We start from the raw sequence: 16,557 nt of genomic DNA on the forward strand, positions 1-16,557 counted from the left end.
CTCTCCCCTCTCCCCTCTCCCCTCTCCCTCTCCCCCTCTCCCCTAGCTGGGACCACAGGCATGTGCCACTCTCCCTGACTAATTTTTTATTTTTTTTGTAGAGACAATGTCTCACTATGTTGACCAGGCTGGTCAACTCCTGGCCTCAAGCAGTCCTGCTGCCTTGGCCTCCCAAAGTGCTGGAATTGAAAATAGAGGCACGAGCCACTGTGTTCAGCTTAGTAACTCATTTTCACTGTATTGTACAAAAGTATCAGTCCCCAACTGATTGGAATTTTTTTAAAAACAGGTCCTTTATAATAGAGAGTTTAAGAAGCACTGCATGGGCAGTTTTACTCCTTGTTTAACATTTAAAAGGAAGTGCGCACAGTAGATGCTCAGTGAATGGTGAGTAGCCGCTTAATGAAATATAACATTTCTTTGGTCTACATTTGAATTTTTGACAGCAAAATGTTCTTCGTCAGTACCAGGTTCAAGAGATAAAAACAACCCCGTCTATGTGGCCCCAGCTATGAATAGTCCAACTAAGCGTCCAGAAAGAACCTTGAAGAAGAAGAAACTCTTCAAGCTGACTGGAGATATTTTGGGTATGGAGAGGAAATGGCAACATATTGATAATACAGCACCTTTTCGAGAAGGGAAAGGAAGAGAGAGAATAAAATGGAAAGTAAAGAAGGGTTGAAAAGCTGTCTTTTAAAATCTTCACCTCGTGAGATTTGGGATTCCAGTAAAGCAGGTGGGAAGGTAACTGGACAGACCCCTGACCTTGGAGTCTAGAGGTTTCATTGTGTGCTTGAGTAAGTCACTTTCTCTACCTGCAAAATTTAATAACACAATCTGTGGAGGGAAAATGAAAATGCTTTGGCAAATGGCTATTCTGTAGGTGCTAGTTGACTGGCTTCAACACATGTAGTTCATTACTGGATTCCCTAATCCAAAGAAAACAAATTCTGTTTTTACCATGACTTTGCTTCTTGTAAACATAATCACATGAGGGAAACAGAGTGAACACCATATTTCTTGTGTGGGATTTTATGTATCTTTATCTTTCTCTTTCTCTTTTTTCTTTTTTTTTTTTTTTTTTTTTTTTTGGTTTTTGACACAGTCTCACTCTGTTGCCCAGGCTGGAGTGCAGTAGTGCAATGTCAGCTCACTGCATCCTGTGCCTCCTGGGTTCTAGTGATTCTCCTACCTCGGTGTCCTGGTTAGCTGGGATTACAGGCACACACCACCACGCCCAGCTCATTTTTGTATTTCTAGTAGATAGGGGGTTTCACTATGTTGGTCAGGCTGGTCTTAAACTCTTGACCTTAGGTGATCTGCCCCTCTTAGCTTCCCAAAGTGTTAGGACTACAGGTGTGAGCCACTGTGCCCGGTCATAGCCAATGTATCTTATTTTAAGTAAAAATCTTATTAGTGGCAGAATAATTCTGGGAAGGAAATGTGTATGTGTACGTTTATAATTATTAGACTGAACCATATGAAACTGCCAATTTTTGACCGGTTTTGACCTGCATAAGTCTATAGACTTAGGAAAAATGAAGAAAAAGACATAGAGTATTTCTAAGTTAACCACTCAACTATGACATTTTTTTCCTCTTCTAAACTAGTACAAATCCTTTTCCTTACCCTGTTGATGACTGCAATCTGCTCTGTAAAGAACTGCAACAGATTTTACCTCCACCAAGCTATCTGGAAGACCTTTTCGCCCCGATTCTCGGAAATTAAACTTCTTCAGGATTTCTACCCCTGGGCCAATCACATCCTCCTTCCTAGCCTGTATGGGGATTACAGAGGTAAGAATGCAGTCCTGAAGCCCAGTCATTGCAAATATGGGGTAGAATTAATTTTCCAAATACCCTGTACCACGATCTATGAGAAAGTGAAGGAAGGTCAGCTGGTGTTTTCTGATATGGCCGTACCTGTGGGCATCCCAAGAGCTTGTTCCCTGGACTTCATCTAAGGAGGTTCAGTTACATCTGTTCACCCAGGCCCATGGGGCCGATTCCCCGCTGATGAGCTTCACAAAAGGCTGACAAGCAAGAATGACAGTGGACTCAGTTACATCGTGAGAATTAACTGGAGTGACCCCTGGGACTCAACCACACATAGCAGAGAAGGCTGTTCAGTAAGTGCAAAACCAGGAATGTGGGTTCACTGGAGGATCTCCACATGAGATGCTGTTTTGGCCTGAGCCGTCTTTCCCAGGTCCGTGAGGATGTCTGTGTGACTTTGCTTGCATGGGTATCCAGTTCAGCCCCACAAAATGCATTCAACTTCTCTAATATGCTTGGAACTGTCCTAGGAGCTAACAGTGAAAAGATGGACACGCTATGGTTTGTGTCTTCAAGGAATGCCACCATGCGGAGGAGTTAGTATGCCTTGCTGTGGACAGTGATGAAGAAATGCTAAAGAATGACTTTCTTAAGGATGGCATTTTTTTTTTTTTTTTTGAGACAGTCTCACTCTGTCACGCAGGCCAGAGTGCAGTGGCACAATCCAGGCTCACTGCAACCTCCACCTCCCAGGTTGAAGCAATTCTCCTGCTTCAGCCTCTCTAGTAGCTAGGATTACAGGCATGCACTACCACACCTGGCTTTTTTTTTTTTTTTTTTTTTTTTTTTTTTTTTTTTTTTTTTTTTGAGGCAGAGTTTTGCTCTCATTGCCCAGGATGGAGTGCAATGGCATGATCTTGGCTCACTGCAACCTCCGCCTCCCGGGTTCCAGCGATTCTCCTGCCTCAGCCTTCTTTAGTAGAGATGGGGTTTCACCATGTTGGTCAGGCTGGTATCAAATTCCTGACCTCAAGTGATCCACCCACCTCGGCCTCCCAAAGTGCTGGGATTACAGGTGTGAGCCACCACACCTACCAGGAACGTTTCCTATTCAATATTTTTCCACCAGTTACCAACACTGTCGTTATTTAACTTTAGATCTTGTTAAATAAGCTGCATTCTGGAAACTGTTAAATTCATTTATCTCAGGATTGGTGGCTTCCTGATGAGATTTGGATCATCTCCTAGGTTCCTGAAAAAGAATCTAAAATGCATTTTTATCTCAGCAAACATTTACAGTCCTAAAGGTGTGGTTAGTGTGTTTGGGCGAGTTTTTATAGATGACAACTCCTATTTACTGCATGTTGAATCTATTTAGTTCAATTTTTTTTTTAATTTTACTTTTAGAATCAGGGTCTCAGTCTCCTACTCAGGCTAGAATGCAGTGATGTAATCTCATCTCACTGCAGCCTTGAACTTGTGGGCTCAAGCAATTCCCCCACCTCAGCGTCCTGAGTAGCTGGTGCTACAGGTGTGTGCCACTATACCCGGTTAATTATTATTATTATTTTTTAGAGACAGGGTCTCACTATGTTGCCCAGTCTGGTGTCCTTAGTTCAGTTTTAGGTGGTGACAGTTCTGGGTTCAGGACACATTCTTTTTTTTTTCCCCCCGAGACGGAGTTTTGCTCTTCCGCCCAGATTAGAGCAAAGTGGTGTGATCTCGTCTCACTGCAACCTCCATCCCCCGAGTTCAAGTGATTCTCCTCCCTCAGCCTCCTGAGTAGCTGGGATTATAGGCGCCCCACACCATGCCCAGATAATTTTTTTTTTTTTTTTTTTTTTTTTTTTTTTTGAGACGGAGTCTTGCTCTGCCGCCCAGGCTGGAGTGCAGTGGCCGGATCTCAGCTCACTGCAAGCTCCGCCTCCCGGGTTCACGCCATTCTCCTGCCTCAGCCTCCGGAGTAGCTGGGACTACAGGCGCCCGCCACCTCGCCCGGCTAGTTTTTTGTATTTTTTTAGTAGAGACGGGTTTTCACCGTGTTAGCCAGGATGGTCTTGATCTCCTGACCTCGTGATCCGCCCGCCTCGGCCTCCCAAAGTGCTGGGATTACAGGCTTGAGCCACCGCGCCCGGCCAATTTTTTTATTTTTAGTAGAGACGGGGTTTTGCCATATTGACCAGGCTGGTCTCGAACTCCTGACCTCAGGTGATCCACCCGCCTCAGTCTCCCAAAGAGATAGAATTAGAGGCATGAGCCACTGCACCTGGCCCAGGGTACATTCTACATGCAGTCTATAATTGTACCTTGTCCTGAACAAAATACTAAATCAAGGTGACTGGGCCAGGCACAGTGGCTTACGCCTGTGATGCTAGTGCTTTGGGAGACTGTAGCAGGGGTATCATTTGAAGCCAGTAGTTCAAAACCAGCCTGGGCAACATGGCAAGATTCCATCTCTACAAAAAATAAAAAAGTACCCAGGCATGGTTGCACATGACTATAGTACCAGCTGCTTGGGAGTCTGAGGCAGGAGGATCATTTGAGCCCAGGAGTTCAAGGCTGCAGTGAGCTATGGTCTCACCACTACACCCTAGTCTGAGCAGAGCCAAGACCCCATCTCAAGAACAAAAATAGTGACTGGATCTGTGGCTGAGGTCTGCACCATCACGGCAGGCATGGTCTCTCTTGCACTCCTTGGCTCCTGTAGTATGTAGTGTCTTAGCTGGGCACAGTGGCTCATGCCCGTAATCCCAGCACTTTGGGAGGCTGAGGTGGGTAGATTGCTTGAACCCAGGAGTTCAAGACCAGCCTGGACAACGTAGACCTCATATCTATTTTTTAAAAATATAAAAATTTGGCCGGGCACGGTGGCTCAAGCCTGTAATCCCAGCACTTTGGGAGGCCGAGACGGGCGGATCACGAGGTCAGGAGATCGAGACCATCCTGGCTAACACGGTGAAACCCCGTCTCTACTAAAAATACAAAAAACTAGCCGGGCGATGTGGCGGGCGCCTGTAGTCCCAGCTACTCCGGAGGCTGAGGCAGGAGAATGGCGTAAACCCGGGAGGCGGAGCTTGCAGTGAGCTGAGATCCGGCCACAGCACTCCAGCCCCGGCGACATAGCAAGACTCTGTCTCAAAAAAAATAAAAAATAAAAAAAATAAAAAAAAAAATAAAAATTTTAAAAAGAATAGTTTTGGAAATCAGTAAAACGTGAGTATGAAGAAAATCCAGCCAGGCACAGTGGCTCATGCCTGTAATCACAGCACTTTGGGAGGCCAAGGCTGGAGGATCACTTGAGCCCAGGAGTTCAAGACCAGCCTGGGCAACATGGTGCAACCCCATCTCTACAAAAAATATACAAATTGGCTGGGCATGGTAATGTAGACCTGTGGTCCCAGCTACTTGGGAGGCTGGGGTGGGAAAATTGCTTGAGCTGGGAGGCAGAGGTTGCAGTGAGCCAAGATCGCATCACTGCACTCCAGCCTGGGCGACAGAGTGAGACCCTGCATCCAAAAAAAAAAAGAGAAAATCCAAATGTACAACTAAAGGCTATATTGTGCAGCTCTTCCTTGTCCCCTGGTTCCCCTTCTCTCCTCTCAAGAGACAGCTACAGTCCCAATTTATTACATATATTTATTATATATTCTTTCTAAGGTAATGGCCGGGCACAGTGGCTCCTGCCTGTAGTCCCAGCACTTTGGGAGGTGGAGGTGGGTGAATCACAAGGTCAGGAGTTCGAGACCAGCTTGGCCAACATGGTGAAACCCCATCTCTACTAAATATACAAAAATTAGCCATCCGTGGTGGTGGGTGCCTGTAATCCCAACTACTTGGGAGGCTGAGGCAGGAAACTTACTTGAACCAGAGAGGTGGAGGTTGCAGTGAGCCAAGAGCATACCACACTGCACTCCAGCCAGGGCAACAGAGTGAGACTCTGTCTCAAAAAAAAAAAACATTTTGCTTTTTTCCCTTAGCAGTTTATCTGGGGCTTGTTCTATCAGCACATATGAAGATACCCCTATTATGTTTTATTCACTTACTGTATAGTATCCCACTGCATGGATGTACCATAATTTATATACCACCCAGCTCCCTACTGATAGGTCTTTAGATCATTTCCAGGCTTATTGTTAGCTAAGACTATCATTAATATCCTCGTACGTACTTAATTCCACAAAGGTGCAAATACATCAAAAGATAAATACCTTGGAAAAGACTGCTAGGTCAAAGTATATATACATTTTTCATTTAGAAAGATATTGCCAAATTGTCCTAGTGTACCAATAAACACTGCTATTAGCAATATATGGCTGGGTGCAGTGGGTCACATCTGTAATCCCAGCACTTTGGGAGGCCAAGGCAGGCGGATCACTTGAGTTCCAGACCAACCTGGTCAACATAGTGAAACCCCATCTCTACTAAAACACACACACACACACACACACACACACACACACACAAATTAGCTTGGCCTGGTGGTGCATGCCTGTAGTCCTAGCTACTCAGGAGGTTGAGGCAGGAGAGTTGCTTGAACCTGGGAGGCAAAGGTTGCAGTGAATCAAGATCGTCCCACTGTACTCCAGCCTGGGAGACAGAGTAAAACTCTGTCTCAAAAAACAAAACAAAAAAACCTAGAGGCAATATATGAGAGCACCTGCCCACATTCCCAAGAGACAGCCTGGTGAAAAGTGGTGTTTTCAAACAATTCAAGTGTCCATGAAATATATGAAAGACTTTGTAACTGCACCCAGAGAAATGAAAGTTTAACCTAAGACACGCTTTTTCCCTTTTCGTAGAGGCAATACTTGCCCATATGCTTTTGCCTTTTTTCACTCAATCCTCCCCATATTCTATTTTTAAGACATGAATCTGTTGCTTCACTGTTTAAAACCACCCGGTGGATTCCCATCAAACTTAAAGTCCCAAGTCCTTTCCAAAGCTTACGGGCGCCTGCCTGGTTTGGCCCTCGGTTGCATCTGTTACTTCATCTTTTACTCCTCTTACCCTCGTTCATGCGACTTCAGCCACTCAAGTTTCTGTGCTTTCCTTAAATACGTCAAGCATGCTCTCACTCAGGGCCTTGGAACTTGCTGTTCTCCTTGTGACTGATTTCTGACTGTGTTAGGGCCTCTCCTATGCCATCTTCCCAGAGAAAGCTTCTCTAATGATCCTACCTAAGGTAACAGTGTTGCTTCCTCTCCACATCACTCTTGATCCCCTTACTCTGCTTAATTTTTCTTCATAGCCCTTAGCATTACCTGAATATTATTTGGTTATTGCCCATCTCTCTTGCTTCTCAAATATGGGCTCTCGGTGGCCTGGACTCTGTTACAGCCACTGCTATATTCTGGGTACCTAGGCGGGACCTGGTGCCTTTGAGCACTCAATACATACTGATAGAAAGAATGGATGAGTAAGCGTCCGCCCATATTCTTTGGCTACTTTTTATCAGGCTGCGTGGTTTTGTTTACCCATTTTGATTTGTAGGAGCTTTTTATATATTAAGAATGTATATAGTTATAGATCTAGATCTTTATAGAGATACAGACTAAGAACCTATAAAGATTAGGGAATTAAGATTTTTATTACGTTCTCTTCCTCCCTGAGAGCATCATATGCTTTTCTGTTTGTTTTCATCTTCATTTGTGGCTCTCAGTAAGATTCAGAATTATTCCCCATAGAATTTTTGCACATCTCTTGTTTGGTTTATTTTACCTTTTGTGTTACTATTATAAATGAGATGTTTTAGGACAGGTATGATACCTCATGCCTGTAATCCCAGCACTTTGGGAGGCTAAGATGGGCAGATCACCGGAGGTCAGAAGTTCCAGACTAGCCTGGTCAATATGGTGAAACCTCATATCTACTAAAAAATGAAAAAAAAGTAGCTGGGTGGAACACCTGTAGTCCCTGCTACTCAGGAGGCTGAGGCAGGAGAATCACTTGAACCTGGGAGGCAGAGGTTACAGTGAGCAAAGATTGTACCACTGCACTCCAGCCTGGGCAACAGAGTGAGAGTCTGTCTCAACAAAAAATGTTTGATTTCTGTATACTATCTAAGTAAATATTGTGTGGCCATATGAACACTGTTGATTTCTTTGTTTGTTGTTTCTTTGAATTCTTTTTGTAAGTACAATTGACCCTTGAACAACACAGGGCTTGGGGTGCTGGCCCCTGATGTAGATGAAAATTCATGTCTAACTTTTTTTTTTTTTTTTTTTTTTTTGAGACGGAGTCTGGCTCTGTTGCCCAGGCTGGAGTGCAGTGGCTGGATCTCAGCTCACTGCAAGCTCTGCCTCCCAGGTTTACGCCATTCTGCCTCAGCCTCCCAAGTAGCTGGGACTAGAGTCACCTGCCATCATGCCCAGCTAGGTTTTTGTATTTTTTTAGTAGAGATGGGGTTTCACCGTGTTAGCCAGGATGGTCTCGATCTCCTGACCTCGTGATCCACCCACCTCGGCCTCCCAAAGTGCTGGGATTATAGGCTTGAGCCACCGCGCCCGGCCCATGTCTAACTTTTGACTCCTCAAAAACTTAACTACTAATAGCCTACTATTGACTGGAAGACTTACTGATAACATAACAGTTGATTAACACATATTTTATATGTTATGTGTATTAGATACTGTATTCTCAAAATAAGCTAGATAAAAGAATATTAAGGAAATCATAAGGAAGATAAACTAATTTACTGTTCATTAAGTGGATCATGACAAAGGTCTTCATCCTCATCATCTTCACATTGAGTAGGCTGAGGAAGAGCAGAGGGGTTAGTCTTGGTGTCTCGGGGGTGGCAGAGGTGGGAGAAAATCTACTTATAAGAGGACCCGTGCAGTTCAAACATTTGTTGTTCAGTGGTCAGTTTTTCAGTCGATTCTCTTAATTCATCTAGATTGGACATATCATTTACAAATTGTGATAATTTCACTTTTTTATTTTTATATGTCTCATTATTACTTAAACATTTTTTTTTTTTAATATAAAGACCGTGTACCCCTGTGTTGCCCAGGGTGGTCTTGAACTCCTGGCCTCAAGCCATCCTCCCGCCTTGGCCTCCTAAAGTGCTGGGATTACAGGTGTGATGTACCATAACCAGCCTTACTTCTTTTTCTTACCTGATAGCATTATCTAGAACCTCCAAAACTGTTTTCAAACCTAATGGTGAAAGTGTGCATGTTTTCTCGTTACTAACCTAACGCGGCACTTTTTACGTCGTTTCTTTTTTCTGCATTCTGGATGTGCTGGAAGAAAAGATTTTTAAAAATATATAAACAAAACTGTTTCTTTTACTTTCTCATTAGGATTTATTGCTGATGGGAACTCCTTTCTTCTGGGCAATGTTCTGCTGCGTCAGATTCGCATTGCTGATCGCGGACTCTTCCCAACTGGAGTGTCTCCCCGGGAGCAAGTGAAGCCACCTCACCAACATCAGGAGGATACAGAGAACTATGGGGTTAATTGGGGCCCCCTAGATACAAACATCACCAAATCAGATAGCATTTGGCATTATCAGAATCAGGAGACCCTGGGTGGTTCTCCCATTCAAGGGGAATTTGCCACTTACTCAGGAGGAGGATACGCTGTGAAACTTGGAAGAAACTCCAGTACTGCAGCGGGGTGAGTAAGCCTGGGCCCTGAGCCAGAGGACCAAAATATTTGCTTTTGGCCATTCATAGGACAAATAGGAATTTCAGACCCATTTGAGTAGTTTGACGGCCACTATACTGTCTGTAACTCTTATGGATACTTTTATTTTAGACTTCTAAGGCAATATATACCCTTTAGTTTAAAAATTCCTTGCTCAACTTCAGACTACAGGTATGTTTTGGCTTGGCAATTTGCCAAAATTCATTTTGTAGCTGGAAAAATACCTATCATTTTCAATCCTAGCTGAAGTTAAATTCAAGTAACCATAGCTTGGACAAACTGTAATCTTAACATATAAAGGAAACATTGCCGTTCATGAGCCAAAATACAGGAACCGAAAAGTCCAATGCCAAAATTAAATTTCATGAGACTTATAGAGTGGTTTAGTATGCTAAGAATCTCTGTCATTACATGAGAAAAAGTCTAAATAAAAATAATTATCTCTTCATTTAAATGCAAGGAATTCATTATTCACAAATAACAATGCCAACTGAATAATGACATTTATACTCCTCCTACCTCCCAAAACTGAACAGCTGGTAGTCAAGAGTAGCATTTAATACTTCAAGTAGAAATACTTGTCATAGCATGAAATTCTACTTCAGACCTGAAATGCCAAGTATATTTTTCTGAATATTTAACCTTGTTGTGAATATTATTATAAAAACGTTCATTTTTATGGTCTAGTAAATTTAATACCAGTGAAAGTTTAGGCATTAATAATCATAAAATATTTCATTGGAAAAGTAGATTGGGAAATGTAACATCTTACCTGGTATATGACAGCAATATTTGAAACATCAGGATATTTTCCCCCTTTGCAGTATTGGAGAAAACAGGCTGACCCTGTCCTCTGTTTACCCAGAGTTCTACAGCATCTTGAACAGAGGCATTGGCTAGACCAACGCACAAAAGGCCTCTTTGTGGAGTTTGTGGTCTTCAATGCTAATGTGAACCTATTCTGTGTTGTGATCCTGATGCTGGAGTCCAGTGACGTGGGTAAGAAGGCCTCTGTCTTCTCTCTCTGTGATCTTGTGCTTTGGGTTGGATGTTTGTCCCCTGTAAACCTCATGTTGAAATTCGATTCCCGGCGTTGGAAGTGGAGCCTGATGGGAGGTGTTTGCGTCCTGGGAGGCAGATCCTTCATGGATAGATTGATGCCCTCCCTTAGAAGTAAGTGAGTTCTCATTCTATTAGTTCTCAAGAAAGCTGGTTGTTTAAAAAGAGCCTGGAATCTCCCCCACCCCTCTCTTGCTTCCTCTCGTTCCATGTGATCTCTGCACAGGCTGTCTCCCCTTCACCTTTGCCGTGAGTGGCAGCGGCCTCAGGCCCTCACCAGATGCACATGCCCAATTTTGAACTTGCCAGCCATCAGAATTGTGAGCCAAAGACACCTTTTTTCTTTATAAATTACTCAAGGCTTGGATATTCCTTTATAGCTACACAAAATGGACTAAGACACCTGAGTAGCTCAGGAGAAGTCCCAGTTTCTTTCTCTGTCTTATACCATTAATTTAAATATATTATTTTAATTAAAGTTATTATATTTAAATATAACTTGAAAAGTCAAATAGTTCAAGGGAAAAACAGGAGTCCTCAGTTCATCCCTACCTCATTCCTACTCCCCAAAGGCTACTTTCCATTTTTTTAAACTAGATCTTTCAGAATTTAAAAATTATTAACATGGGCCAGGCATGGTAGCTCATGCCTATAATCTCAGCACTTTGGGAGGCCGAGACAGGTGGATCACCTGAGGTCAGGAGCTCGAGACCAGCCTGACCAACATGGTGAAACCCCATCTCTACTGAAAATACAAGAAAATTAGCCGGGAGTGGTGGCAGGTGCCTATAATCCCAGCTACTCCAGAGGCTGAGGCAGGAGAATCGCTTGAACCCAGGAGGCAGAGGTTGCAATGAGCTGAGATTGTGCCATTGTACTCCAGCCTGGGCACCAAGAGTGAAACTCTGTCTCAAAAAAAGAAAAAAAAAATTAACAAGATTATTGTCTATTTCATAAATTTTCAGTTTTAGGTATTATCTGTTTCTGTTAGGATGAAAATCTAGCCTTTTTTTTTTTTTTTTTTTTTTTTTTTTTTGGGGGGGGGTTTCTCTTTCTCCCCGGCTGGAGTGCAGTGGGGTGATCTCAGCTCACTGCCACCTCTGCCTCCTGGGCTCAAGCCTTTCTCCTGCCTCAGCCTCCTGAGTAGCTGGGATTACAGGCGCCCGCCACCACACCCAGCTAATTTTTGTATTTTCAGTAGAGATGGGGTTTCACCATGTTGGCCAGGCTGGTCTTGAGCTCCTGGCCTTAAGTGATCCACCTGCCTCAACCTCCCAAAATGCTGGGATTACAGGCATGAGCCACCTCAGCCAGCCGGAGGTAGCTTTCTTATACCCACATATATCTCAAACACATACATATCTTTGATCTTTTCTCATTCTCCCAACATAGTAATAAAATTTATTTAGTTGAATATTGAGCATTTCCATTATGTTTTTCAAAGATGAGACATTAGTATATTATGATTAGATTTCCTTTCTTATACATCCTTTTGTTTTCTCTAGAATATTACTTTTTTAAAAATGTGCTTGGTTGTCTATGTATCTGTCACTGATTAATCTTCAAATTCTTCCTAAAAGTAGGAATCTCTCATTCTCTTAGAGTATCATGTAAACTATCATTTTATCTTCTTGGAGACACCTTCCCTGGAGCCCTCCTTCTTGAGTACAGTCTGGATTGATTATTCTCTAGGCTGCTGTACAGCTCTCCTCCAGGACTCTCCCTTCACCATTACCCTGGGATTATCTTTACCTCTCTCTTCTACTGAATTCCCTTTCTTCTGGATTCCATGTCTTCCTTTCTTGGCTTACTTGCTCATTTTGCTAGAGCACATGCTCTGGTAACTTCCTGGAAGAGTACAAGGGAGGTAAATGTGTTGGAGACTTACATCTCCAAAAGTGTTTTTATTCTCCCATCACATTAGATTCTAATTTATCTGTATATAATTTCTTTCTTGCAGGATTTTGGTTCGTTTGTTTGTTTCGAGATGGGGTCTCACTCTGTCACCCAGGCTGGAGTGCAGTGGCACCATCTCGGCTCACTGTACACTCTGCCTCCTGGGTTCAAGCAATTCTCCCTGCCTCAGCCTCCCAAGTAACTGGGATTACAGGTGCCTGCCACCATGCCTGGCTGATTTTTTTATTTTTACATTTTTGTATTTACATATTCTGTGGGGTTTCACCATGTTGGCCAGGCTGGTCTTGAACTCCTGACCTCAAGTGATCTGCCCACCTTGGCCTCCCAAAGTGCTGGGATTACAGGCATGAGCCACCATGCCCGGCCAGAATTTTGAAAAGTGTAGCTCCATTGCTTTCTAGTTTTTCATGTTAGTGTTAAAAAGTATTATGCTGGCATTCTGATTCCCAGTCCCCAACCCCAAAAGTTTGTAGGTTTTTTTCTTTGTCCTCTGGGTTATGAAAGAATGTCATAGAGGCTGGGCGCGGTGGCTCACACCTGTAATCTCAGCACTTTGGGAGGCCGAGGTGGGTGGATCACGAGGTCTAGGAGTTCGAGACCAGCCTGGCCAATATGGTGACACCCTGTCTCTACTAAAACTACAAAAATTACCTGGGCATGGTGGCTTATGCCTGCAGCCCCAGCTACTTGGGAGGCTGAGGCAGAAGAATCACTTGAACCCAGGAGGTGGAGGTTGCAGTGAGCCCAGATGGTGCCACTGCACTCCAGCCTGGGTGACAGAGCAAGACTCCAACTAAAAAAAAAAAAAAAAAAAAGAAGAATGTCATAGAATGTTCTATTATCTGGAAACATGTCCTTAAGTTCTGAGAAATTTTCTTCACTTTTCTTTGTTAATTTCTTCTCCATTTTCTCTGTTCACTTTTTCTGATTTTCTAGCATTTTGACATTGTAACTCCTGGAGTTCTGATTTTCTTATATTTTTGCTTCTGTTTTCCATCTTTTTCATCTAATATCTGCAATATTACTTTAATTTTTATCTTCTAAACTATTTTTTCTTTCTATAATATTTAATTTCCAAAATTGTTGTTCTCATGTTTTTTTCATAGTCTCTTATTGTTCTTTTATGGATGCAATATCCTCTTAACTCTGGTGTATTACAGTGGGTTTTCTTTCCTTCTGATCCTTTACTGTCTCTAATTCCTCTGAATTCCTTTTTTGATTTGTTGTTTTTGATCTACAGTTTTCAACGTTAGAGATTCAAGTGCCTGGCTGTCCTTTTAAAGAAACGCAGGCTGGGTGTGGTGGCTCAAGCCTATAATCCCAGCACTTTGGGAGGCCAAGGCAGGAAGATCACTTGAGCCCAGGAGTTTAAGACCAGCCTGGGCAACATGGTGAAACCTTATCTCTACCAAAAATATAAAAATTAGCCTGGCATGGTGGTGTATACCTGTAGTCTCAGCTACTTGAGAGGCTGAGGTGGCAGAATGGTTTGATCCTGGGAGGCGGAAGTTGTAGTGAGCTGAGGTCATACCAGTGTACTCCAGCCTGGGTGACAGCCAGACCCTGTATCCCGCACCCCCCCCCCAAAAAAAGGGGCAATAAAAAGCAAATAAATGCTAATTATAAGCTGTGTGCCTGGCTGGGTGCGGTGGCTCACGCCTGTAATCCCAGCCCTTTGGGAGGCCGAGGCAGGCAGATCACTTGAAGTCAGGAGTTTGAGAATAGCCTGGCCAACATGGCAAAACCCCATATCTACTAAAAATACAAAAATTAGCCAGGCGTGGTGGCGCATGCCTGTAATCCCAGCTGCTCGGGAGGATGAGACAGGAGAATTGCTTGAACCCAGGAGGCGGAGGTTGCAGTGAGCTGAGATCACACCATTGCACTCCAGCCTGGGTGACAGAGTAAGACTCCATCTCAAAAAAAAAAAAAAAGCTCTATGCCCATGCGTAGAGCTTATCAACTGGTATCTAAGTCTCTCTTTTTGGGCAGTCAGTTTTTAGAGACACTCCAAACTCCTACCTTGAGAGTATGAGCCTATTATACTTACCAGAGTGAGTTGAGGGAAGGGATCTGGGAAGTGTCTCACTACGCAGCATGTAAACCTTTCCTTTTCCAGTAAACCGTTACTTTCAGATGTAGCTGTTGTCCGCAAGTCCAGATTCTCTCATTCAGCATCACTAGGAAACAAAACTTTAGTTGTGGGGTGGTAGAAGGCAAGATGGGTAGCAAATATCTGGTTGTAAATGGTGAGGGAGGAAATTTGGAATCTAGTTGTTTATGTATATATATTGACTTTCAGTTGATGCTATTTTCAGTTCCATCTGAACTTCTACCTTCAGAACTACCTGATGCCTGCAATTTCTGAGGCTTTCCAGGGTTTCGTGGTTAGAACTGGCTTGCTTCCAGGTTTCCTGTATAGCTGCCTTAGATTTCAGCTTTCTTGAACTTGCTAAGTCAATGTGATTCCTCCACTTTTCAGCTTCCAGCAGTTTGTTGCTCTCATCAGCCCTCCTTTTCTTCATCTATTGAAGTTTTTACTTTATCCTTTCACTTTCATTATAGTGGCATTTTGTAAGGGATTGGAGTTAAACTGGTCCATTCAGTTCCCCCACTTTCACAGGGTGTCTGTCCTAATCCAATTTCTTCGCTTTCTTCTTTCTCCCGGAATTGGCTCACAAGTATCCTTCCATTTCCATCACATCTTTCCCCTAATCAGGAATTTTTCTCCTCTCAGACCTGCAGAGTAGACCACTTCTCTTATGCTTGTTTCTAGTGAAGCATAAAGGCTTCCTGAGGGTCTTCACGGGGTTTTTAGTTACTAACGAAATATAGACCGGGATTAAAATAAACATGGGAAAAGTTCCAGTCTTGAGAGCTTGCTAGGTGAAATAGGAATTCCTTTTGTTCTTAAATGTCTTTTTTACCTACAAGGGGTACATCTTAGTGCTAATGTCACAGCATCCTTAGGGTGTTGCTTTGCCAGCCAGAAACCTCTGTGGCCTGCAGCTCCTTCTGCCTGAGTATTGCTTGCACCCACTGGGCTTGTTCTGCCCACTTGGCCTGGCAGCCTGTACTCGGCTCCTGCTACTGGCCTGGATCCCACACCTGCCAACAGAGAGCCAGGCACAGAGCAGTGAGGGATATATGGATGAGCAAGCACGGGGTCCAGCCACAGCACACAGCCAGGCACACTGGCTGCTGCGGTAAGGTGGGCAGCTCCATGTGCTGGTACAGGTGCCGGCTCCCTGAAAGGCTGAAGCTGGACCGGATGTACTGCACGTGGTTTCCGCTGTGGGTACCTACGTCTGAACGAGAGGAATGCCATGGTGCCCCGAATCTTGGAGCCAGAATCTTGGAGATGCTAGGAACTACAGAGCCCCAAAGAGGGTGTTACAGCCCTGGCTCAGGGAGCCTGTAGATCTGGACTCCCCCAAAGAGCCACAGCTCTTCTCTCCTCCTCGTCACCTGCAGTGCGGCAAGTGAGGGGGTGTGTTTCAGCCCTGTTTGTGTTACAGCTCTTTTAGTCCCACCACTCAGCAGGTCCCAAGTTCTTGTCCTGCATCCGGGAAGAATGAGGTACACAGACAACTGGAGGGTGAGAGAGGTGGAGAGGAGCTGCATTGAGTGACAAGACAGTTTTCAGGAGACCTGGAGTTGGTAGCTCCTATCCACAGGCAGATCGTCCCATTGTTTGTGTAGCCCTCAGTGGAGAGACCTGGAGTGGTAGCTGCTATCTGCAGGCAAGTCATCCTGCCATCTGCCCAAGTCTGGCTGAGTCTGGAGGTTTTATGGGCTTCAGAGGGGAGTGTGTGCTGATTGGTCCGTGGGCAGCCATGGGCTGGCCCAGAAAAACTGCCATAAATTCTCATTCGAGATGGTGAAACTGGCAGATTCCAGAACTAGCAGCCCGGCCCCTCGGCTTCAGGCCATCCCTGGCTTAAAGGTGGGGCTTTACTGGGGACCCGCCCCTTTCTGCCCAGGAGTCTGTCTGCCTCCTGCGGCCATCCATGTCACCCATGGTGCCCAGGCTGTGCCAAGGGGCACCTGCAGGTCCATGCCAAGCTGCCCTCAGTGCTCCCTCACCTTCCCTGCCTCCCATGCTTGTCTGTGTCCAAAGTTTGGAGAGGGCCGAGGCAGTAGGGGGCTACTTGTC

The 16,557-nt window shown here is 44.3% G+C and overlaps 1 protein-coding gene across 1 annotated transcript in view; it reads left to right on the forward strand.

Moving 5' to 3' along the window:
* PKD1L3 (polycystin 1 like 3, transient receptor potential channel interacting) overlaps positions 1 to 16,557 on the forward strand; it is an 88,500-nt gene that overhangs the window by 62,798 nt on the left and 9,145 nt on the right. The window contains 5 exon segments of the mRNA XM_026456486.1: positions 447 to 587; positions 1,611 to 1,910; positions 1,913 to 2,007; positions 2,009 to 2,068; positions 8,541 to 8,547. Of these exon segments, the coding sequence (XP_026312271.1) occupies positions 447 to 587; positions 1,611 to 1,910; positions 1,913 to 2,007; positions 2,009 to 2,068; positions 8,541 to 8,547 (603 nt within the window).

The sequence above is a fragment of the Piliocolobus tephrosceles genome, chromosome 17 (assembly GCF_002776525.5).
Source record: "Piliocolobus tephrosceles isolate RC106 chromosome 17, ASM277652v3, whole genome shotgun sequence".
NCBI lineage: Eukaryota > Metazoa > Chordata > Mammalia > Primates > Cercopithecidae > Piliocolobus > Piliocolobus tephrosceles.